General features: G+C 32.5%; 1 protein-coding gene across 2 annotated transcripts; it reads left to right on the forward strand.

The window, feature by feature from the left end:
* The first annotated feature begins 8516 nt into the window (after window positions 1-8516).
* On the forward strand, window positions 8517-26353 carry LOC145113170 (uncharacterized). 2 transcript variants are annotated; one of them, XM_079049289.1, is made up of 12 exons: window positions 8517-8866; window positions 9901-10846; window positions 13843-13890; window positions 15178-15225; window positions 20976-21995; window positions 22788-23717; window positions 23878-24018; window positions 24139-24245; window positions 24691-25054; window positions 25145-25363; window positions 25482-25588; window positions 25771-26353. In XM_079049289.1, the coding sequence occupies exons 2-12, from the start codon at window positions 9914-9916 to the stop codon at window positions 26183-26185; spliced, it is 4332 nt and encodes a 1443-aa protein (XP_078905415.1). In that variant the 5' UTR covers window positions 8517-8866; window positions 9901-9913; the 3' UTR covers window positions 26186-26353. The 2 variants fall into 2 exon arrangements, with proteins under 2 accessions (XP_078905415.1, XP_078905416.1); XM_079049290.1 differs by lacking the exon at window positions 13843-13890.
* The last annotated feature ends 968 nt before the right edge of the window (window positions 26354-27321 follow it).

The following is a 27321-nucleotide window of genomic DNA, read 5'->3' on the forward strand; positions in this document are numbered from 1 at the left end:
TTTTACCCTGGTAGTTGGACAAATGAATGAGATTCCTAGTTATGATTTATGACCTAATTATTAATTAGGGTATTATTCGATGATATTTAGTGCGAAGGTTTCCCGGATCAACAGTCCGAGCATTCATCTGGTTGTTTCATCAGTTTGAGGTGAGTCTCCTCACTGTGATTGACGGGTCGAAGGCACCAATGCCAACCCATGATTTATTATGATTAGGATGCTAGTTGTCTATGTGACTCTTGCATGTCTAGTATGTGATATGTATACCGGGCGGGGTCCAATGTCAGGCGAGGCTTGATGGGTGTATTGTATGCTATTTATTTTAGTGATTCCTGCATGTGTTTATGTGTCTGTATGAATGTCGGGCGGGGCCTGATGAATGTGATGGGCGGGGCCCATCTCATCTTCTGACAGATCTGTTTCGAGCGGGGCTCAATGTCGGGCGGGGCCCGATGGTTGTGGGGTATGGCACATTGTATGTTTGATATGTATGCTATGAGGTATTTGGGGAACTCAATTATCTTCGTGCCTATGGTTTTTATTTTAAGTTTCAGGTACTTCCGGATCGAAAGGGAAGAGCTCGGGGTGATCGCATCGCGCACACACACCATGACTTCCGTTTTATATGACTCTGATGTATTGAGATAATTGATTGACTTACTCTGATTTTCCTTTATGATTTTATGAAAACGTTTTGGATGATGATTTTCTTATTATTAAAATGAAATTTTTGGTCTTAAGTTTTGGGACGTTACACAAAAATTGGTAGGAACCACGAGGGGTATTCTCCATCAATCATTTCGTCAAAGGCACAAACGTCAAACCCATTTATTTGGTTGTGACGCATTCGCACACGACGCACGTCCATGGAACGTAATACGGACTCGAGTGAATAATCATGTGCGACGAACATCCATTGAACGTCATTTAAATGAGTTTTTCTTTTCGTTTTCGTTTTTTTATTTTTTTATTTTTTTTATTTAAAAAAACTTGTTTATGTAATAGTATATTCAGTTTTTAAGTTTTATTTTTTTTAATATTTTTTTTAAAAATGGTTTTTTTTAATTTGATCAATATATACTCGGTTTTTTAATTTTTTTGTTTTAAAAAAAGCAACTTTTTTAAACTCAGGTCATATTTTTTGAATCACACCATTTATAATTTTAAGATTCCGAATCATATAATATTATTTTAAATCATATCATTTTTGAATAATATGATTTTGAATCATATCATTATGAATCATATAACAGACTTATCGAAACAATGTTTTGTCACCTGGATCAAATTATTTGGATCATACCATTCTGGATATTAAGATTTTGGATCATATAATAACTTACCATTTGAATCATATCACTTTTGGATCATCTAATTGCGAATATATATATATATATATATATATATATATATATATATATATATATATATATATATATATGTGTGTGTGTGTGTGTGTGTGTGTGTGTTTGTGTGTGTTGAATCATATTATTTAAAATCATATCATTTTTGAACATATGGTTTTTGAATAACACTAATTTGAACCATGTATAGTTTTTCACATAGGTTTTGATTCATATATAGGGTTTGGTTCATAACAGGTTTTGGATCATAACAAGTTTTTGTTCATAAAAGTTATGGATACCAAACGTGAGAATGAGCTATTAATGATTGATATTCATGACCCTAAACTTATATGTAACGCTTGGTTTAGGTAATATTATGTTTTCAACATTTTTAGAGTTTTGGGCAGGAACTCGACGAGTTGGGGAGCTCCCACTCGTCGAGTAGAGATCAATTTGGACGAGGAATGAATGGTCTACTCGACGAGTTGGAAGGCCCCAACTCGACGAGTAGACACTGGAAAGGAAAACCCTAATTTTTAGGGTTTGTACCCTTTTTAAAGGCCTTAAGCCTCACTTATCACCCCCCATTGTCCAGAGAAACCCTAAATCCTGTCTCATCTTCCATTTGAGTGTGTGAGGGCTTAAGGAGTGCCTTTTTGGTGTTTATGTAAAGAAGCTTGAAGTAGTTGGTGCATAGCTGAAGGGAGAGGCTATGGATCCGGTGTTTACTCTGTTGTGGCAACCATTTTAAGGTATAGAAACCTTGACCTTCCATTGCTTAGATCGTCTTCTATGAAAGTTTATGGCCATTATTAGCTTAGTTTGGGACCATTTTGGGATTTGAGCATGTTATGGAGATATGGTTTCAGATCTGGACACCTCTAGACCTCCATGGACATAAAGTTGCTCACTTTATCTAGTCCTAGCCCTTCTCCATGCCTTAAACCTTGTATAAACCTTAGTTTTGAGTGTTTAAGCCTCTTAAGGCCTTGCATGCACGTAAAGTTGGAAACTTTACGTGGTAACTACACCCTAGGGGGCTGGATCTGTAGTTTGGAGCCTTGAATCCCACTGGAAAGGACTGAACATGAAAAGGGCAGAAGGGACTCGACGAGTTGGTTAGCCAATTCGACGAGTCGGGCAGGGTTTACCTGTTTTCATGATCCTGAGTGATCTCGGCGAGCTGATTAAGGGTTTCAGTCTAGAGTTTTCGGTTTAGAGTTTTCGGCCTCTTGAACACTGAAGAACTCAACAAGTTACTCAGGTAACTCGACAAGTTGACTTGGGACTTCAGTTTTATGGACTCTGAAGGAACTCGACGAGTTGCTAGATGCACTCGACGAGTTAGGGTCAACATGGACTGTTGACCTTGACTTTGACCAAGAGTGGACTACGTTGACCGTTTAATATTTTAGGCCTCTTTGGACATTGGGCCTTATCGGGTTAGGTCCATGATGGATTTGGGCCTTATTGGGCCTCTGTGGGTCAATTGGAAACTAGATTTATGGACACTATAGTGTTGGGCTTTTGTTTTGGGCGTGGGCCTCAGTGTTGGATCATATTGGGCCAGGGGTAGAATGGTAATTTTACCTCATGTATAGATTAAGGGTTATAGCATGGAACCCAATTGCTAATTGGGCATATTGATTGGTAGTGACATCTCGGGAAGTTGGCGGGACAGCAGCTAAGGAATTCATGTAGGAAGCTTCTGCATTCGAGGTAAGTCTCCTCACCATACCAATGGGTCTAAGGCACCAAGGTCGGCCCATTACATTCTATGTGCGTGCTAGTTGATTATGTGATATGTGGTATGCTAGTTATATCTATGATACTTGCATGGAAGACCTCGGGGGGTTCCCGGGGTACTTAGGTATAAGACCTTGGAGGGTTTCCACGACATCTTAGGAAAAGACCCCGGGGGGTTCCCGAGGCACTTAGGTGTAAGACCTTGGAGGGGTTCCCTGGCATCCTAGGTAAAGACCTCGGGGGGTTCCCGAGGCATTAGGGTATAAGACCCTGGAGGGTTTCCAGGGCATCCATAGTAAAGACCTCGGAGGGTTCCCGAGGCATTGGGCTAAGACCATGTGGGGGTTCCCATGGCACCCGGAGTAAAACCCTGGAGGGTTTCCAGGGCATCCTTATATGTTTATATGTATGGTTTATATGGTAGTTAGTGAAGACCATGTGGGGATTCCCATGGCAATGGGCTAAGACCATGAGGGGGTTCCTATGGCACCCGGAGTAAGACTTTAGAGGGTTTCCATGGCTTCCCTATATGTTTATATGCATGGCTTATGCGATTGATATGGTTTATGTGATTAAGTGGTTTATGTGGGGTATGCTATGGGGAACTCACTAAGATTTGTTCTTACAATTTTGTTTATAGTTTCAGGTATCATCGGTTTGGAAAGGAAGGGCCCGGCTTGATCGCAGCGCACACACCCGTGTTTTCCGCATTATGTGATTTTGGGATGTAACTTTGATAAATGTTTTAATTAAGTAATGTTTTTGGAATGATTGGATGAAGTAGCATTTGTGTTTAACTATAATGAAAAATGAACCGTTTACCCTTGGTTTTTGGGGTGTTACATTATAATCTATAACTTATGATGCGAGATGTTTCATACTATCCAAAGTTTGGATCTTTGTAATTTTTAAAGTAAATATATTATACAAGTTTGGATCTTGGTAAATATTTGAAGTAAATATAATTATGATTCAATACTATACGATATAGAAGATGCAACTTTTGATCTAAATATGATACACAATGTCTATGATCTAGAAGATAATATGAATCATAAATTTTGGATCATGCATATTAATAATTGAAATTTATGATCCTATATTTACAATCCAAAAGTTATGATGCATAATGTTGTCTATGATCCAAAAGTATAAGATATAAAAGTTTTACCTTTACCATTACTGAAGTATTTAATTGAAGTACTTTTATAATAAGAAAGCAATAATGATCTATCTATTTATAAATTATGATTCAAAGCAATATGATCGAAAAAACATAATTAAATTTAAAATACATAATTGTATGATGCTAAAAAAAATTGATCCAAAATGAAATGATGCAATTTTTTACAATTTATAATTGTAAGATTCAAAAGTTTTTTGATGCAAGAAAACATGATCCGTCTTTTTTTGATTCAAAATTTCGTTATGATCAATAATATTATATATTTTATATCATAAAGTTTTATGATCCATCAATATTTTCGAATTTTTGTATTAAAAGAGTAACTTTGAGACTTAACAAAATTCCAAAACAACAAAAACAAACAAACAACAAAACAATGTATATTAGCAAACAATCAAGAAAACACATTATAAACCAAAAGGTACTAATTTTTTAGCACACAATCAAAAACATGATCTAAATTTTTTATTCAAAAGTTTTTTGATGCAACAAAACATGATCTCATTTTTATGATTCAATTTTTCTTTATAACCCATACATATTATATGTATATATATATTTTATATCATAAAGTTGTATGATCCAACAATATATTATCCAACTTTTGTATTAAAGAGTAAATATGAGACTTAACAAAATTCCAAAACAACAAAACAATATATATTAGCACACAATAAAGAAAACCCATTAAAAACCTAAAAGTACTAAATTTCTGATCCATAACCTATAATTATTAAAATCTAACAATATGTCTAAACAAAGTTCTTTACAACTAAACAAAGATATAAACATAACATTTTTTTGAAGCACGTCACACCCATCATTCATAACTTGCAACTAACAACAAAACATACATCATATATTTTGAATCATAAAACTTATTTTTGCATATTTTGGATCATAGAACATAAAAATAAAATACAAAAAATAGATAAAGCTGATGAATATAATAGTAAGATTAACAAAATAAAATATTATAAAGGTCTATAAACACATTCAATCATAAGTGTTCTAAAAAGATTTAATGTTCAAGTAGAGGAACCAAAAACGTTCAAAAACTACATCAAAAACATAAAAACATTGTTCAAATACATAGGTATTCCATGGAAACAACTACCTAACTGTCTCAACCATACCATATATATTATCCAAATTCTCAAGGCTATAAATGACTTTCTTGAATATTTTTTTATTTTTTAAGATTTGAGACTTCTTTTTTTTTGTGGATTCTTTGTATGGCCACACTTCTTTCTTCCTCTTCAGTAATTATGTACTAACAACAAAATAATAATAATAAAAAAAACTATTCAAACAAAGCAATAACAACTATGATCCAATTTTCTAAGCACATTCTACTTTGCTAGTATTAACTAAAATTTTTCAGACAAATACTAAGAATAACATGATAATAGATCTAGATCATGACAATACCATAAGAATTTTGCATCATCAAAATAATATTAGTAATGTGATTTTATATAATAATATGAGTATAATTATTTGCAATATTTAAAATTCAATAATTATATAAAATTGAAATCATTAACCATTTCACAAGTCTTTATACTTTCAAAGTACAATGGTGTAATAGCAAGAACTTAAAGTAGGATGCTACAATGAACAAATAAGTGAAAATACATTGCTATTTCTTGCATTCAACCCTTTCATTTATTATGATAAACATTAAATTGTAGATTTCAAGTAATGGCAAGAGAGATGCAACAAGCCTTGTATAAAATGGGATTTCCATTAACAAAAAAAAAACAATTATGAAAGTAGGATGCTACAGTAAACTAATAAATGTAAGTATATTACTATGTTTGATACTTTCATCCTTTATTTTAGTGGATTCAAATTTTTATCGAATGATTTTTAAATAAATCAAATCACGATTCAATATGATTTTCAAGGTTATTATAAGGTATAGTTCCTTTCATGTTAATAGTATATTTGTTAGTAGTAATCCCATTAATTATCTGTATATTATCATGTTATCTTCACCTTGAAGTATAACATAATGGTATTTTAGTTTCTAAATGTATCTAGCACTCATTAAATCTATAATCACAAATTTCTATCTTAACATTTTAACTAAATTTATGATACAAGATCTATTTGACCTCCACATCAATACACTTTGTATTCCATATTAAGATGGTATCTGGCATTTTTATTACAAATTAATTTCAAGGAAAAACCAATGGTTGTTTTCATAAGAAACTACATCAGTACTTATCATATATATATATAAACAAATGAAAAGAAAACCAAAATCTTTAAGAATTCAAAATTTCCAATATGTTGTTTCTTTGAGACATTATATCGAACAACTGATGAGCATCATTATATTAAGCTTCAGTTTGATGCATTTATCTAAGTTCTTTATCCAGAAAGTTGTCCAAAACTCAAAAACTTAAAAGAATTGATATGAATTTCATAAATATTAAATATTAAATATTAAATCAACAAGAAGATGGGTTCAGGTTGTTACACCCTGGTTTTACCAACATATCACATTACAAACTCAAAAAATTGAACTAATAAAACATAAGCACAAAATAGAGTTTTGTTACCTGCTCTCATGATAAATTTGTATGTTAAATCCAATCTTAAATAGTAATATTCTCTCTTGGATGAACGATTGCAAATTTGTAAACTTTATTAGGGTTTTGATGCAGCTTTGGATGGACGGTTGAACCAAAATAAAGCTAAACCATGGAGATTCAAAGGCGATTTTAAGAATCTACATAGATTTCTGAAGCGATTGATGCTTGAATGATGATCGAGAATGGAGAATGGAGAAGAAGAGAGTAGAACGAATGATTTTCAGCTTGAATGTAGATGGAAACATGAATGAGGGTTTCACTTGCGTATTTTACCAAATTGCCCTAAAGTATTTTACCCTTGATAGGAAAAGCATTAGAAGTTCATCATAATTTCCAAAATGCCACCGAATTTTTGAATTAAAAAATAAATAATTCCAATTAATCCCAACCACTCATTTTTCAAAGGGAATGGTCCAAATTTGTTCTCGCAGTTATTGAAACTGATTTGACATTTTTGTTAATTATGGAAGACTTTTTAGGGTTTTGTATTTTTGGTAAATGTTTTATTTTCCCTATATATAGTCATTAGCTTAGCTTGTGATGTAAGCTTTTTCCTGAAAATGTTTCTCTGTACGTCAATTTCCAAATCAGTGAGATACAAAAACTTTGACAAATTACTTGCAACTTTATGGTGATTGATTCATGATTGTTCTTTAGATTCCGCATTCGTCATCTCGTTTTTCAACTATATATATATATATATATATATATATATATATATATATATATATATATCCCAATCCTCAAATCTGACCAATCCCTAAAACCGACCAGGTTCACAGTCCGCCCTACGACCGTTGAACTGGGGATCTTAATATTAGATCACACAAAGGCTTCAAATTTTGATCTCGAATCGCAATGCACCAAAAATCTTGCTAAACATCCAGAAAAATAGAGTCTGAAAGTAAATAGTTTGGATTAGGAGAACATTTCGCAATTCCAAATATTTGATCTGTAAAATCAAAAATCAGTGCCACATCACATAACTAAATAAATCTTCATTTTCAAATGTCTCTAAAATCCAAAATCAAATAATAAAATCAAGTTTAAAAGCTCATGATTTTCCCCTTATTTTTTATCGAAGCAAGAGTTTAGGACAGTGACGTTGTGAAGGCGGCGACGTTGTCCTCCGTCCCAAACGACGAAGACGATGGTGGTCCATGGCAAGCGACGACGACGCTACGATAAGAGAAGGAGAAGGTCCGATGAGTAGCCTTCGCCGGAGTCGGAGATTCAATGATATATTTTGCTGGTTTAGCATTTAAAAGTGTATGTAATGAGAGAGAGAGAGAGAGAGAGAGAGAGAGAGAGAGAGAGAGAGAGAGAGAGAGAGAGAGAGAGAGAGAGAGAGAGAGAGAACACTAATTTTTCTTTTTTTAGTTATTGTAATTAAAAAAAATAGAAAATATAAATATAAATAACAAAATCGTTATTTTAAAAAAAATCAAACTAAATTGGACAAAACTTGAAAAAAATGAAAAATTTAGTTCGGTGGTGTTAATTCAAAAATTGTTTGGACTAAAATGAGAATTTTTAAACAACCAGAGGACCTTTTTACAATTTAATCTTTCTAAATCTGTAACTATTATATCTATATATAGTTTATTGAGATCGAGATGTATTACTCTTTCTTTTTAAATTTCCGTTTGCATTCCAAGAAGTTGACTTTTGTCGCCAATTTTGCTGCTGTTAGATTGTGTTGTAGACGAAGGGACTGGGAAGGGATTCGATTTGGTCATCCTCATAGTCTTCACAAAATCGATCCATAAGGGTGGGAGTTTGGTTGCGTAATCTTCATTTTATGAACCAGTGAACAGTCTATCGAGATTTCATCTAAATCGCAGGACATCGGCCACCACAACATCGAAAATGTTTGCAAGTCAGCAGTTAATCGTTCTTTATAAAGCATTAGGATTTATTCGATTTCCTGGTACTAATTTCTATTCGATTTCCTAGTACTCATCAAAAAACGATATTGCAAGGTTAGCATCTCTTTACCTGTAATTTTGCATATCGAAATTTCCGAACATGTTCTTCTTTGTGCGTGTTTGTTACTCTATTGTGGTTCATGAATTTTTTCGCATCTCAATTGGTGAACTGCAGTTATAACTTTTGATTTCAATTTCAAGTTTAACGTCTAATCTGATCAACCAACCTGTAATGTATCTTTGATAAATTGGGATTTTCAGTGGTATGTTTGTTAGTAATGGGATTAGAAATTTCAAATTAAAACCAAAAACAAATGTGTGAAGGCCAATGGTTTTGGGGACCTTTTGTTTGTGGCTAATCTCTATGTCCAATGTCATAGTTTATTAGTTTGTTAGCTACTTAGGTTAGTGTTGTATCTGTTATCTTGTACCTTCCCAACTTGCTGGTTCTTTGTGTTTGATATATTCTAGCCCGTTAATGATTTTGATTTATAATTTTTGGGAAAGAAATTGATTTTGGTTCATGATTTTGATGTTCATCTTGTTTAAGATTTCTACTGTTTTTTGCTATAAGCCTGCATGCAACCCTTCATTATAAACCCTTTAATTTCATTTTGATGTCTAATAATCACTCAAGTGTTTGACCATTCTGAATTTTGGGTTTCCAAAGTACCAATTCCGTTGAAATTAGTTGTATGTTTGGGGTTTTGGGTTTCCAAAGTTCCAAAGTACCAATCACTCAAGGGGTTATTTTATGCCATACTGGTCTTTTGAAGATGTAGGTTGTGCAGGATCCCATATTATGTGGCATAGGGTTTAAGGCCATACTTTGGGAAATAAAAGGAAGACAAATGAGTAAAATCTTGTAAAAAGTTAGGATAAATCTTCCTTTCCCTGACTTTCTATGTTAAGTTGTTTTTTTTTGGTTATATTTTATTGGGAATTTATTTTTATGCTGTCCCTGACGAAAATTTCTTGTTCCGCCCTTGGTTTGTTAATCTTTTTGGCTTTATATATCATCAGTGAAACCTCATCATCCTTGTGCCTTTGCAGTTGTTATAATCTGTTTTCTTGAAAACTTTTCTCAGGAACAAACAAATCATGTCGTTCCTGGAAAAGTTTGCTCACTTAAGAATTCCACTGGAAGAGATAAGACGAGCAACAAACAACTTTGCTGCAAAATATTTAATTGGGCGTGGTGGTTCTGGAAAGATCTACAAAGGAGTGCTCATCCGGCCAGGAGGCTCTGTCAGGGTCGCATTCAAGTGGTTTGATAGAGCATTCGTCCAAGGATCATCAGACTTCTGGAACGAGATTATGGTTCTTTCTGAATGTAGACATGAAAATATCATAAACTTTGTTGGCTTCTGTGATGAGGGGAACGAGATGATCCTTGTCTACGAGTTTGCAAGAAACGGAAGCCTCGAACTACATTTACGTAGCGCTGACCTCACTTGGTTGAAGCGCCTCCAAATTTGCCTTGGTGCAGCTCGTGGCTTAAGTTATCTTCATAATCATACAGGAACCAAACAGAGAATCGTTCATCGTGACTTGAAGAGCGCACATATTCTATTAGACCAAAATTGGCATGCAAAGATAGGTGATTTTCGGTTATCCAAATTTGGTCCGGCAAATATGATGAATACTTTCCTTTTTACCGATATGGTTGGTACACTCGGCTACATGGATCCTCTGTACATTGAAACTGGTCTTCTAACAAAAGAGTCAGACATTTACTCTTTTGGGATTGTATTAATGGAAGTTCTTTGTGGGAGACTGGTAAATGAAGAGGGGAAAATGCTTCTTGGTAATATGGTACGCCGCCATTATGAAGAAAGAAAACTCACCGAAATCATAGATCCAATTCTAAGAAAACAAATGAGCGCAGATTCCTTGGATCTTTTTTCTGCTATTGCATATCAATGCCTGAAAACAGAACACAAGGAACGCCCATCGATCATTGAGGTTGTGGAAAAGCTTGAGCAGGTTTTGAAACTTGAACCAAAATTTGAGGAGGCGTTAGCACATCAACAAGTAAGTTACTATATTAATTACACATTTTCGGTTATTATTTCATCAATAATTCATTTAAACATCTATATATGCACAATATAAATGACCACGTGCAAAATTTTATTATGGGGAGTTGCACAATCCAAACGGTGTAAAATTGCCAACTACCATGTAAACCTTAACAAACTATTCAAAATCTTTAAACGTAAAAATGTGAAGAAAAGAGAAAGTATAACTAAACACTAAGATTGTGTTGAGTAAGACTATTAAAGTAGGTTATAAAGTTTGCTTTTAAAATAATATTTAAGATAACTTCTTAATAATTTTATTATATTTTTTTCCACAAGTTTGCAAATACATCTTACATGCTCATTTTTCACTAAAAATATACATATAAACATATAATAGTTTTTGTTTTAGGGGAGACCAAACCTTTTTGTTGTGATGTTGTTTATTTTAATTTTTTTAACACCCTTACCAAATAGAAATATAATAAGAGATCAAAATAATGCATATTATAGAAATATAAAATAACGCATATTATAGTTTTTGTCCCTGTGGAATTGGGTAGTCTACCTGCTTAGTCCCTATAAAGAATTTTTAACTCGGAACATCCATGTGGTACGTATTTGTTGCGTTTTTGGTCCCTAATCGATATAAAAAGACTAATTTACCCTTAACAATTTTTTTAACCTTTTAATATTATTTATTTATTAAGAAAAATAATGAATTATGTGGGTCCCAACTACCCCTTCACGTCCTTGTCCTCCGCCCTCCCCCTTCTTGCTCTATAGTCTATACCAGCGTACCACCACCATTGATGAACAACCCTTACTCCTCCCCTTTTCTTGCTATATGCCTATCACCAGTCTCCACAGCTTCTAACAAACACCCGCATCTTCCCCTCCATTGATTACATCTGATAAGCATAAGATCGTTGGATCTGGATAATTTTTTCATCTAACTTATTATCTAATTTTTTCTTTATTACTTAGTTGATTAGCTACATCTTGTTTATTAGGCACTAATATTTTTGCTAAAAGTTATATTTTCAACGTACATACTAAACCCAAACTTAATAGTATGGATAAATTACCTAAATCTCCGTACTTATATATGCTGAAAACTTTGTTAGAGTTCAAATTTTTCCCACATCCACACCGCTAAGTTTAAACTTTTGCATACTTTCGTATTATTATTTATTTATATTTATTATACTTAAATATGCAATTTTCTTCTACTTTTACACACTTATGAGTGTATCTCTAAGTTTAAACTTTTTCATACTTCATATTATTATTTCTACATGCAATTTCTTCTACTTTTACACACTTATGAGCAGGGCCGGTCATGAGGATTTAAATATCATCAAAATGCCCTGATCGAGCCAAAAAAATGGCCCTTATCGCTATTATAGGTTTTTTATTTTTAAATAAATATATATACATATATAATAAAAAAAATTAGGCCTCCAAACAAACTGGGCTCTATGCAGCTGCCCACTTTGTCCCTCCTTCCCTGCCCCCTCATGTTTATGAGTGTGTGACTTGTATAGTTTCAAAACATTTATAAACCTTAAAAATTTATATTTATTTTATATAGGACAAGAGTAATTACTCCATAAATGGTTAATATTGTATGCAATTTTCTTTAAATTGGCCCCAAGACAACCGTGGTGTTTTCATTAAAAATCTTTTAGAGACCTAATGTAATAGAAAAATACATGCAGTAAGACCATGACACCTTTGACAAAATTTTGATATACAAAAATAACACAAAAAATCAATGAAAAGTAAAAAACAATAAAAACCCGTTAGCCACAAGGTCCACAAAATATTATCAAACATCTTGCACACCACTTTCAAACATGCCACCTCATTATTGTCGTTGTAAAGGTTGCAATGCCAATCTATATCTATAGGGTCCATCTTTATAAAACTAAATTATTAGTTATCAGTAAAAGTTATATTTAATTATTAATATTGTATAAATATATTTATATACTTAGAAATATATAAATTCGAATCTAAATTATTAAATTTGTATGTTTAATGCATTAAATTAAATTAAATTAAGTATTTATTGTTATTATTATTTAAATACTATATATTTTAGTAATTGTTTATTAATTAAATTATAATCTATTGTATTCATGTTAATACTTTATTAAATATTAATTAACTATAAATAAAGAAAATATTTTTTAAAATTATAAAATGTTTCTTGACGTATCATCAGAGATCGTATATGAATGAAAATAGACACTACAATGAGAGTAATTATAAAAAGGGAAATTTCGTATATGGCTTCTTAAACATCAAAATATCATATATGCCCAACTTAATTTGTAATTATCATATTTTCTCAAACTTTTTTTTTAAACATTTATAAAATAGTATAATCATTTTAAAATCTTATTTTTTTATGAATTGACTATAATACCCTCTATAGAAATCTAAGTTCGAAATACCATATATATCATCATAAACTTCTAAATTATTATATATACCCTGATTATTATTTTAATTTTAATAAACTCATAAATATCAACACATAAGATCGGACTCAAAACTCTAGCAAAAATCAAATTAAGCTATTTAAAAAGAATTAGAATCATTTCTAATTTATCATTGCCCAAAATCACAAAAAGAATTTATGACACCAGAAATGTTTATAAAACCAAAATGTTGTTTGCTTATGTTTCTATTTCAACCTTGATTTCATAAAGTTGTTATTGGTTTCAAGATTTTTGGAGTATACGGTATTTAGGTTAGCTCCAAGTGAAAAGAGGGACATACATACTCTCTCTCTCTCTCTCTCTCTATATATATATATATATATATATATATATTCTCTCTCTCTCTCTCTCTATATATATATATATATATATATATATATATATATATATATATATTGACTGACAGTCAATATATATATATATATATATATATATATATATATATATATATATATATATATATATATATATATACTGACTTTCTTTTTGTCAATATTAGGTTGCAGATAATTTGAAAGACAGACGAGAAGGTGAAGAGGACTTCAAGGTAATGAAATTGAAATTTTAAACATAATTATAATAACTTGTTTTCTTCTTTCCTTCAAAAATACTATAAGCGAAATTCTAAAAGTGAGGTGCCGGGTCCAAAACCAACATACTTCCTTGAACTTTGTCGTTTAACAATTTTCATCTAACATGATAACTTTGAGGTAGGTGTGTTGTGAGGTTTCAAGGGTAACAAGCGCACTTGCACGCACACACAAACACATCACTACTAGAAAATCAACACCAACAACAATCATAACCCAACGGAAAATCATTAGCAGCAAAACAAGTTTAGTTTTTATTATGGAAAAATAGCTACATACTTCTAGAATTTTGATACGAATCGGGAGAGATGGGGTAGAGTTTATAAGAGACGTAACGCATTAAATTAAATTAAATTAAGTATTTATTATTATTATTATTTAAATACTATATATTTTAGTAATTGTTTATTAATTAAATTATAATCTATTGTATTCATGTTAATACTGTATTAAATATTAATTAACTATAAATAAAGAAAATATTTTTTAAAATTATAAAATGTTTCTTGACGTATCATCAGAGATCGTATATGAATGAAAATAGACACTACAATGAGAGTAATTATAAAAAGGGAAATTTCGTATATGGCTTCTTAAACATCAAAATATCATATATGCCCAACTTAATTTGTAATTATCATATTTTCTCAAACTTTTTTTTTAAACATTTATAAAATAGTATAATCATTTTAAAATCTTATTTTTTTATGAATTGACTATAATACCCTCTATAGAAATCTAAGTTCGAAATACCATATATATCATCATAAACTTCTAAATTATTATATATACCCTGATTATTATTTTAATTTTAATAAACTCATAAATATCAACACATAAGATCGGACTTAAAACTCTAGCAAAAATCAAATTAAGCTATTTAAAAAGAATTAGAATCATTTCTAATTTATCATTGCCCAAAATCACAAAAAGAATTTATGACACCAGAAATGTTTATAAAACCAAAATGTTGTTTGCTTATGTTTCTATTTCAACCTTGATTTCATAAAGTTGTTATTGGTTTCAAGATTTTTGGAGTATACGGTATTTAGGTTAGCTCCAAGTGAAAAGAGGGACATACATACTCTCTCTCTCTCTCTCTCTCTCTCTCTCTCTCTCTATATATATATATATATATATATATATATATATATATATATATATATATATATATATATATATATATATATATATATATATATATATATATATATATATACTGACTTTCTTTTTGTCAATATTAGGTTGCAGATAATTTGAAAGACAGACGAGAAGGTGAAGAGGACTTCAAGGTAATGAAATTGAAATTTTAAACATAATTATAATAACTTGTTTTCTTCTTTCCTTCAAAAATACTATAAGCGAAATTCTAAAAGTGAGGTGCCGGGTCCAAAACCAACATACTTCCTTGAACTTTGTCGTTTAACAATTTTCATCTAACATGATAACTTTGAGGTAGGTGTGTTGTGAGGTTTCAAGGGTAACAAGCGCACTTGCACGCACACACAAACACATCACTACTAGAAAATCAACACCAACAACAATCATAACCCAACGGAAAATCATTAGCAGCAAAACAAGTTTAGTTTTTATTATGGAAAAATAGCTACATACTTCTAGAATTTTGATACGAATCGGGAGAGATGGGGTAGAGTTTATAAGAGACGTAACGCAAGGGGGTGATTATTAATTATTTAAAGTTGATTATAGACTTTATCTTTGTGATTAAGTTTCCTAGTATTGTGATTTTCGTTTATGTTTAAATAAGGGTTAGGGCCTGCTTGGGTGGAGGCATGAATTAAGTTCTTTCGTAGTCTTTCTGTTTGGAGATCCCTCCGAATCTCGAACTATCAGAACCCCATTGTTGATTTCCTTTAAGCATTAAGCTAATAGTAATTGCAGTTTTGATCCGGTTCTTATCAAATTTTAATGAGATATTTAACGAATAATTATACATTACTAATTAGTAAAAATCTTAGTAAAATTATTGTTAACGACAAAACTGTGGACAATAAAATGATATTTTTTACCGTCACTATTCTGGATGATATATTTGTCGTTGCACAACCGCTAAAAGTTTGTCGCCACTTTGTGGTTGGATTGAACCTTTCCTGACAATTTCTTTTGGATTAAACCCTAAACCCTAAACCTTTCCTGACAATTTCTTTTGTCAACAATCTGACATTAAGGTGCTGTTTGTTTTTTCGAAGCAAAAACAGCTGAAGGCTACGGACCACATCTGCAACCCTCTGCAGTAGAAGAGGTGGACCAAACGGCTGTAGCCTGTAATAAAAAGTCTGTTTGTTTTTAACCTCTACAGACTGCTGCAATAAACTGAAATTAACTATATAATAGTTAAAAATAAATCTGAATAAAAAATTTATTTAGTTTAATCATATGCAAATCAAATATAAAGATCATTATGATGATATGAATTTCAAAGAGGTTTATATAAAAGAAATAAACATAATATTTGCTAAATAACAATAAATAAAATTATTAATTTAGCTAAAAACATGTTCATTTTTGTTAAAATTTTGAAGATGGTGATTATTTTTCCGGTTAACTTCAATAAATTTAGTAATTTTAATGATTACCTTTATAATTTATTAATATTTGGTTATTGACAATATAACACAAAAAATATGTATATGAAATTTACCTAACGGTTTTTAAATTATTTGAAATTATGTAAAATATACTTCAATTGTATATAATATTCTTCAAATATCATTAAAATAATAAACATATTGTTGAAAAAAAGTTTAAAACAAATCTAAGTTGAATAATATAACTTAAAGTAAGTGAGAAGTGATTTGAAGAGAATGGTCCAGTGTTGCGCCGTGTGTGCGTTGCGCCGCGCAGCACATGCACAACAATTTTTAAGTTAGAAGTCTTCCAAAAAACAAATAGCTGCAAAAAAGCAAGTGTTACGTGTGTGTTGCGCGGCGCAGCAAGAAGTGGTCAGAAGGTTTGAGTCATAATCAATTGCAAATTATTTCATTTATCCCTTTTGTACAATGACCTTATTTTACAAAATAATATATTCACTTACAAATTATAATGTCATAATATAATATAGACAAAAATGAAAAAAATCTGAGTTTTGGTCCAAACCCTGATTTTTTTGGATGAGTGGTTATTTTGAGGTAGTTTCGTGGCGTATTTGGTTCCTCCGAATACTGAAATAACTGTAATACCCTTGGGGTATATATTTTCCATTTTTTTTTTTTTTTTTTTAAATCTAATACTTATAATTTTTTTAATAATTAAAAAATAAGATGGTCTCTCTCTCTCTCTCTCTCTCTCTCTCTCTCTCTCTCTCTCTCTCTCTCTCTCTCAAACACCCTTAGATTAACGACTCTCAAACCTGAACTACCATTCTCTATTATATTCAAAACTCATACACTAAATTCACTTTAAAACCCACCAGTAATCCTATTTTTGCAACCAAAGAACAATTCAGATCGATTTTTGTCTCTGTAAGTTTGGTTGTGAAACCAGACATAGAATACACACACAAGATCTAGATCTGGTGACTCTACCTTCGATCATCACCCCATGGTGACTCTACCTCCGATATCCACCCTACAAATTTCGTCTTTATCATAACACTCATAAGAACCTAATGTGTAGAGACCAAAATGACCCACAAAATACAAGTAAAATTACATAGAGAAGGTAGCACATTCTGAATCAAAATATGTAGATTTATGATCTTCTCATTGTTGTTGCCCGTAGATCACCATCTCTCACCGGAAATCGCATACCGTTAGGGTTCATACTCGAAATAAGTATGTATGTGTGTGTTCATCCATTAAAATCATCCTCTACTTCTTTATGGTTTTCCAGTCAACCACATGAACTCATATCATCTGTTACAAGGAACAACAATGGTGAATTGCTGATGGAAGCTCATTTCTGCAAGATTAATAACCTTGAAGATTTCTCGATTTCTGCAAGATTAACAACCTCGATGTTACTCGATTGCGGAACTCTGTCGTCTTGTGTTTCCTCAAGGTCGTCGTATGTCGGCCGGAGCTCAAAAAGATGGGTGTTTTTTAAGTTGCTTCTTTTGTTAGATACATTTAATTCGTCGTAATCAGGTCAAGGCCTCAAATTTTCGAAAGAAATCTCATCGAAGTTGATTATGTGCTTTTAATTGTGTGTGTGCTTGTATGTTTAATCCTCAGAAAATGGTTGTGATGGTGATAACAGGTGAAGGGTTTGGAGTCTTGAGTTGTAGGTGAAGGGTAGGGAGGAAGATGATGGTGGTGGGTAGTATTGTTTTTAGCGTGTGTATGAGAGAGAGAGAGAGGATCCTCTTAAGTTTTAATTATTAAAATAAATAAATAAGTATTATATTTTAAAAAATTGAAAGAACAATGGAACGTTGATCGAGTTTGATTGATTTGATTTTTTATTAATATACAAAAATAAAATAATAATGGGAATAATAAGAATAATAAAATAAAATTAAAGTAAAATATCATATAGGTTGTAAAAATGAATTTAAAATGATTAGAAAAAATTTAAAATGATGGGATGTTTGAGTGATTAATGGGAATGTGGTGCATTTGGTAAAAGAATTATTAAAGTAAAAAAATGATTGTTTACACCCAACTCAACTTTAGCTCCCTTCTTCTTCTCTTTTTTTCTTGACTTTATTCGGCCATTATATTTTAACCAAATTATTTTCTATATAAACCACTCTTAGCCTCTTCATAAATCTAATAAAGTTTCTAAAGATATATTTTTAAATTTTGTGGGATGAGAGAGTTTCATTGCATGTGCTTAGGGTTGGGAGGTTGGAAGTGAGATCAGAGATAAAAGATTGATGTGTAGCCTATGTGGCGTTAGAGTTGGGATCCACACACCCTTATGCAAATTTCATTAGATTGCACAATATTCTAGGGTGAATTGTTACGGTCAGAACAGATTAGCTTTTTTGTCCTCTGCTTGTGTGGCTTGTCGGACTTAAGGCATATGATATATTAAAATAATTGTCGTTGAAAATTGATATTTCCACCAAATAAATAATTTCAAATTAATTATAAGAGTTTATGAATATTTATTAAAATCAATCTTTAATAAATAATTAATTGTATCAAGTTGTTGTCAGTGTGACCCTTAATAATCATATATTATCTAGCAATATCATTTTATAATGACTCTTGGACATATAGATCTTTTATGTTACAAATAACATTTCTATATATTGTTGGTACTCTTAAGTTATCTAAGAGTACAATAAAGTTCTATACTGACTTGTGTTATTCCATTAATGATGGGAAAATGCATCACAAATGCATAACCATACTTAACACCAAATCAGATAGGCATTTGAATAACTGACGCTACCCTAAAGCAATATTCAAACAAGAGCATGCATAAGGGCTAAATCAAAGATTCTAAGCCTATGCAGTTCAAGTTAAGTTCAAGTTATGTGCAACTTAAGGCATTTATTTTATAAGTTGCCAACATCAATCCTAATTGTTCACTTCTACCAGACATGCTATTGATCTATTGGCGTATAATAAGCATATAATGCATATAGCACATAAAACACATAATACATTTACTCTTATCCAGTCAGTTCTAGCATGCAATTACATCTAAATATTTAATAGTTAAATTTTCTATCATGCATAATCAAATAACTGCACATTAAAATCGACTTAGGTCATAGAACAATGTTCGTAATCCTAGAGCAACAATCAAACAAGAACATGCAGTGTGACAAAGTTCACATTCCTAACCCAACCGTTTTTTATAATTATTTGTAGGAAAAAAGTTTTCTTTCAAAATGTGTCATTTGAAAAATTGTTTTGAAAATTTTGAGCTTTTGGCTTGAGTTCAGACACACAAATCCTTCAAACCATGTTCTTAAATAATCATAATATTAAATCCTTTTCAAACTTCATTCAAAACATAAAAGCAGAAGTTGTAAATAGTCATAAAAGTCTTATACAATCTTGTGCGATAAACATGTACACGCACCAATACATACAAACATACATAAATAGATAATCAGATACATACAGACACACATATATACATTCTGAATTCAAATGAATTATATTTACTCACTTTCTATGTGTTTGTTAATTGTTACTTGTCAATAAGCAGCATGTTATAGTGAGGAGGATAGCGACCCCGATCACGGATTGGATCGAGAGGCAATGCTTATACCTCTTCTTTCTCGATAGGATTCCCATTATTTGAAGTCTCCGGCCTCCCTTCTGTCTTTTTTTTTTTATAGATCAGTTCAGTTTGTAAACAGCAGGTGATTTTTAGCCGGGAAACTCGAAATGTCCACGGTCTGGTGTTGGAGGGAGAGACAGAATTCATCTCATCGCATGGGAGAAGGCTCTCCGAAGCTTCGATTTGGAGGCTTGGGCTGGAGGACTGCCGTATCTTTTTTGAACCGAATACCTTCCTCTGTCATCTCTGGTCTGTCTCTTTTTGAGAGAAGATTGCACTCTCAGACCGCCACCCATATTATGGAGGATTTGTATCTGCCTCATGAGCCGGATGATTGCCTCCGCGAAATGTCCATTTTCTTTGAAAAGGGGGGGTGGGGGGGCAGGGAGCGGAATATCCTCAGAATTAGGGATGTATTCAAGACGCTCCCCAAAAAGGGAATTGATCTATGGTCGATTTCATAAGAATTTAAAGTTAGACCTCGTAAAAAGACTTTTTCTTTTGTGGAATTAAGCAGTTCCTTTTTTAGAAAGAAATTATGTTTAAGTAAGCAAATAGAAACGATGTCATGGTTACAATCCAGAATATAGGCTTGCTTTTGCCCTCTCTCGATACTACATTTATGCTCCTAAATCACTGAATTCAAACTCTCTATCGGATGAAAGGGAGCTTCTGTTATATTTTTATATTTCTTTCTTTTCTTTTTCTTCCTTTCAATTGATTCCTTAAGCCATGTTTTGGACCAGATTTCTTTGAGTTGTGTGTGATCTTGTGTGTATAGTAATATTACAATAACCAAGGAATTTTAACTTTTATTTTTTAAATTTCAACTTGGCAGGTGAAAACTATGGAACATATGAAGATCCCATTAAAAGATATAAAGTCAGCAACTCATGATTTTCATGAGCATTTTAAAATTGGAAGGGGTGGATTTGGGGAAGTATACAAAGCAGATCTCTTCCACTTCGATTTCAGAAAATACATTGCAGAGAATAGATTTCAAAGGCTTTCTTTGGCAGAACCCTTAGACTACCCAAAAAGACAAAGCACAGTTGCTATTAAGCGGTTAGATCGTAGATATGGACAAGGACCTGTACAGTTCTTGCAAGAACTCTCGATGCTTCCATATCTTACACACAAAAACCTTGTCACACTTGTTGGATTTTGTGATGAAGATCGTGAGAATATTCTTGTTTATGAGTATGCCCCAAATGGAAGCCTCCATGATCATATTCATAGTTCTAATACCACAAATAGTCATACATGGGCAAGACGTCTTCAGATTTGCCTCGATGCTGCCTCTGGGCTTGAGTTTCTCCATAATGGTATTGGAGAACATTATAGGATAATACATCGAGATATAAAGAGCTCCAACATTTTATTAGGCCAAAACTACATTGGTATGATTAGTGACTTTGGGTTGTCAAAAATTGGTCCTGCCAATCTAGAAGCCACCTTTGTGATGACTCAAGTTGCTGGCACACCATTATATATAGATCCACAATATCAAAAAACAGGTTTGCTAACAAAAGAGTCTGATATTTATTCGTTTGGGGTGGTTTTGTTTGAAGCATTGAGTGGAAGGTTGGTTCATTTCCAAAGGTCTAAAGATGACCCAGAATTTCTGCTCAAGATGGCTAAACGTTGCTTCGAGAAAAAAATTATCAATGAGATTATCGACTCGAAGTTCAAGAAAGAATTCGAGAAATCCGGCTCTTCCATTCTAGATGACGAAACCTGCCCAGATTCCATAAAGATATATGCATCAATTGCATATAAATGTTGCAATGAAAAACGAGAGGATCGTCCTATAATAGCTGAAGTCGTGAAAGAACTTGAGAAAGCATTGAAGTCTCATGTAAGTCATTAGTTTTATAAGAGCATCTCCAATCCATCCCATTCTCCATTTTCACCCCATTTTTGCCTCCATTCTTCTCCAACCCCACCCCATTTCTTACTCCAGTTTTGGGGAAATGAATAGTATTACTAAAAATATGGAGTAACACTATTCATTTCCCCAAAATCGGAGTTGAAGTTTCAGTTATCGATTTAAATCCCTGACTTTTTATGTTTATACATTTCTAGTTTTTTTAATCTTCTAGTTATACATTAAATGTAATAATTAATATTTAAATATGTTAAATTATATTAATTAATCTTAAATATAAAGTTTAACCGACAGTTGACAAATTTTCGTCATTAAATTCATAATTATTTCAAATCCATATAGTTATATGTAAACAATTTATTTTGTGATAACATAATTTGTAATATTATTGTAATGAAGAAAAGATAGAATATATATATATATATATATATATATATATATATATATATATATACTAGAAATTTACTTTTTGGGGTAACAAATGTGTAAAAAATGGATTAAGGTTGGCGATGAAACACTATTTACCCTATTTTTTGGGAAATAAATGGAGATGGGTTGGATATGGTTTAACAACTATTGATCTGTGAGATCAGTTAACAACTCTTGATCATACATATAATTCATTTTATTAGTTTAGGTTCTATTTTGTTTGTGAGGCTAAATTAACATGACAGTTATAATGAAAATAAAAGTAGAGGGATATTTGGCTAAGCCAATCGTATAAGATCCATCAAATGAAAAGTGGAATGGGCAATTATGCAGGTAAACCGGGTGGAGGCCTTTAGAATAACACTTGGCGACATTAGGTCTGCTACAAATGACTTCCGTGATAAAATAGAGCAAGGACCAGCAGGTGAGGTGTACTGTGGAGAACTTCAGTACTTAAAGGGACATGGCACAGTTACCATAAAGTGGCTCTGTCCTTCAGTGGATTCTTCTGGAGAAGAATTTGTTAAGGAGATTGCAAGACTTTATAGTTATAGCCATGAGAATGTTGTTCCAGTTTTAGGATTTTGTGAAGAAGGGACTGAGAGGATCATTGTTCTTGAGCATATGGTTAAAGGAAGTTTAAAAGATCATCTGACCAATACTAGTCTGATGTGGAAGCAACGACTCAAGATATGTATTGATGCTGCATATGGGTTAGCTTACATTCATAGTCATGCTGAGACAGAACATATGATTCATGGTGACTTAAAAAGCAGTAGCATTCTACTTGGAGATGACTGGAAAGCTGCTATTTCTGATTTCATCATTTTCAAAGGTGCAGGCACTTTAGGTTATCTTGATCCACTCTATGCGACCACAAGTTCCCTTACACAAGAATCGGACGTTTATTCTTTTGGTGTGATTTTATTTGAAATCTTATCTGGGAGATTGGCAAATGAAAGGATTGAAATTGATCAGCAACAGCCACTTCTTGAAGTTCCAAACGTTGAACTTCAACTAAACAGTGCAAGTGGTACAGGCAACGACAACGAGCCAGTGGCTTTTCTTGCAAATTGGGCATCAAAATGTTTCAAAAACAAAAAAATAGAAGATATTATCTTTCATGCTATAAAGAAAGAAATTGACCCAATGTCTTTGGTGATATTTTCAACGATTGCGTATCAATGCTTGATGGAACAACGGACTGACCGCCCAACAATGACTAAGGTTGTAGAAGAACTTGAAAAAGCCCTTGATTGCCAAGTAAGTTCACTTAATGAGTAGATGAAGAACAGATAGCTTAGGGTTAGAAAGGAGGGTTTCTTGAATAATATATTCTCACAACTATAGGAATGAAAGTTGAAAGATTCAGAAATCTGCTATGAATGCAATTTTAACATTTTCATCTTTCACATATACCCAGGATGAGTGGGAATGGGAGCAAAAATTACCTACAGATTATAAAGAAATAATCCAGATGTCAAAACGTCCGGTGGCCTCTACAATCAGAAAGAAGGATATCCATTCCCTCATGTCTTCGGGAATGCTACTTCACAATGAAAAAGTAGAGTCCCTTAAATCGTTTATGTATCTTCAATTGATTGCTTTATGAACTATGCTTTCCATAAACAAATTAATTTTCACTCACTCGTTTTCCACTTTTTATTGTCTTTTACGGTAATAGTGGTTTTCAATAAGCATGGACGGAGCAAGAAATGAAATGGCATCTGCAAAAACATTTTCATACGGCGATGTTTCTTCTGTGAAGTGGAAATCGCTACAAAAGTCAAGGTTCTCTCTCATTCATGTGGTTAACAGCATGTTCTATATATAAACTTTTTAGTGAAGTCGTTTTACTAAGAATCCTCTACTTGGTGTAGCCTTGTGGCATACAGCTATCTTTTATGAAACGAAACTTATAATACCCAAGGATTTTAATTAGTAGCAAATCTCATGAGGGCTAATTGGTTTGTAGTTTTTCTCATCTTTGAGGCAAATAATGTGATTGCATTTTAAAAAAAAAAAGGAAAATGAAATATATTTTCATGAGAATCATATATGGTAACATCTAACATGTACATTTTGAGGAACTACCGACACTTGTTCCTTTTTACAATTTCGGTAGGAAAATGTGAATAATAAGAATGATCAATGGCTAGGAAAAAGGGTGGATTAATTGTATTATAAGATATATCAATATCATATAGAGTTGTTATATAGTTATATGCATGTGCAGATTCCCAAAGGTCGCAAGGATACCTGATATCTCAAATCTCAATATCGAAATTAAGATAAAAACTCAATTTCTAACTCCAGAGATGATGTATGGAGCTTACCTAGTGTTCAAGTTTTGTGATAAAAGAAAGGTTTCTAGCAGGCCGTTATACGTGAACCTAAAATATATGATGGCAGGTGAGACCTTAAGTGCATATTTTGCAGAGTGGGAAGTTGGAACCGAGTGGTTGAAAGTCAAACTGTTCCAATTTTCGAGTAATAATGGAAGTATCGATGTTGAGATTCTACTAGAAAGCTTGTCTCAGTATTATTGTGGCAGAGGGGCCATATATATTGAAGGCATAGAGTTTCAGGCCATTCGAAGTGTAAGTCGAATAATGCATGCATCTTTCATGCTTATATTTATGGAAAAGATATGTGAATATGTCATAACATGGTCATTTAACTGTGTATAGGTTGATTTTGAACACAATAACGAATTGAAGGATGGAACAAACAGTGAAGGAGTTTTGAATACACAGTTGGACATGGACTGGGTGGAAAAAATGTTATATCATTACGAAAAAATTATCAGGAGGTATGGGAAGAATGTCCATGTTGCCAATGGAATTGATAATAAAGAGGTGATTTATCGCCTTCTTTCTGAGGGAATTCATATTGACAAGGGTGAAAAGGTCTGATTTCTTTTCGTTTTTATGTACAAAAACTAGGCAAACAGTACAAATTATCACTCCCCTACCACCAACTTACTGTAGTATCATAATGACAAACTTGCAACTCTATATTGAACAGTTTTTCTCACTAAGCAAAGCGATGAAGAATTGCCACATGCTAACGGCATCATCAGTTATATACAATTCCTTAAACTTAAAGTTCAGCAAGCCTCCAACTGGATTAAGGTTTGCTTTTTTGAACTGTCTTAATTACTCCTTTCATCTCAAGTCATATTTATGTATATGCATGTTTACTTCATGTTAAATATTTTTAACTATTTTTATTTGATATATATATAGACCTAGAAAGAGAGATATAATTATTAGCGTATATATTATGAAATGACTAATTAAAAGAGTTAATATAGGTGCAGATTTGCAAAGGTTGCAAAAATTCTGTCTCACCAGGATTTCCGTATCAAATGTGACATAGAGACACAAATGCTCTCATCAGATACAACCTACGCTTGTTTCCTTGTGTTCAAACTTTCAAAAAAATGCCGTGGTCTTAAGTGCCCAGTGAAGACTCGTGATTTAGTACCCCATAGAAAGGAAAGAACCAAAATCATTTCTTTCAGGTACCCAAGCACAGTGAATTTGGACAAAATCAAATGGATTCCAAAACAGAGAGAAGATGGATGGATGGAGGTTATAGTGTGGGAAACTATCTTTGATAACACCCATAATGATGAGTATATTCCTATGGATTTGAAACTGACATGTTTTGAAGGAAATATGTCTGGTCTTATTGTGTATGGAATTGAGTTCCGTCCTATAGCATAAGTGTATATTAAGTAAAATTTATACATGCTGTTCTAAGTGTATAGTAACTGTTATTACATCTTTTGTACTTTTATATTAACTTAAAGGCTCAATAGAAGATATTGCCCCAATACTATGTAGCGCATAGCTAGTTGCATGTCTATACAAGACAAGATAAAATTCTTTTTATAGCAGGGAAAATTACAAAGTAAAAGAAAATACACACAAGAGCTACAGCATTTGTTTTTTGGTTTATGTATATGGCATCAAAAAGTTACAGGGGTGCAATACTATTAAAACCAGAAAACATACCAGTAGAATTAATGTAATCCTAAAGTGGACATACATGATGATCATCTTAGCTGGAGGAAGCAAAACAACCATACCAACGATTTTCATAAACCACTACAAAAACAGGTTCACGCTCTTAATTAGAACCCAGATGCTGACAAACGGATGAGTGTTAGCCATAACTTTCAACCCACTTGTATACGATTAATATCTTTCACAGATAAGGTCATTAATTTTCAAAAGACCCTCTATCTGTATTCAAGACATTATTAAAAAAGGAAGGTTTTAACCAATGCTGGATTATATAGCTACTCGGAATTTGGTAATGAAAATGGTGCAAAAGATTTTGACTGTGAAGAGATAGAAGTTTGGTCCAGGTTCTGTTGATTATTCCCATGGAAAACAGATTTCATTTATAATGACAAAGCTATCTGGCTTCCCATGCCTTGTCTTCCTTAATCTTTCCCAATTGTGGGCAATTTGGTAAATTTCTCATTCCCTTTACTCTATCGATTCTGATGACCCTAATCTTTCTTTTGGTCGTATCTGCACTCTCTTCCGGATTAAATTTTTATCGATTCCGTGATTAATATAGAGCTTGATGGGGCTAAGATTTAAGGTTCATATCAAAGAATCAGAAGAGCAAAAGAAAATTTCAATTTTCGGCGGAAACAGGAAATGAAATCGCTTCTGGAGTCGATTTTAGATCCTGTTGGTGAAACATAAATTCCGATTATATTTTTTTTTTGACTCTGACGAGCTTTATCAAGATGAAGCTGTTCGGAAACGTTGTATCGATTCCCTAGTCATCACCCCTGAAAATCACATTTCCGTCGATCCTCTAGCAGGTGCCTCTGCCGCAGATG

Source organism: Lactuca virosa, chromosome 5, assembly GCF_052849685.1.
Source record: "Lactuca virosa cultivar CGN04683 chromosome 5, Lactuca_virosa_CGN04683_v6, whole genome shotgun sequence".
NCBI lineage: Eukaryota > Viridiplantae > Streptophyta > Magnoliopsida > Asterales > Asteraceae > Lactuca > Lactuca virosa.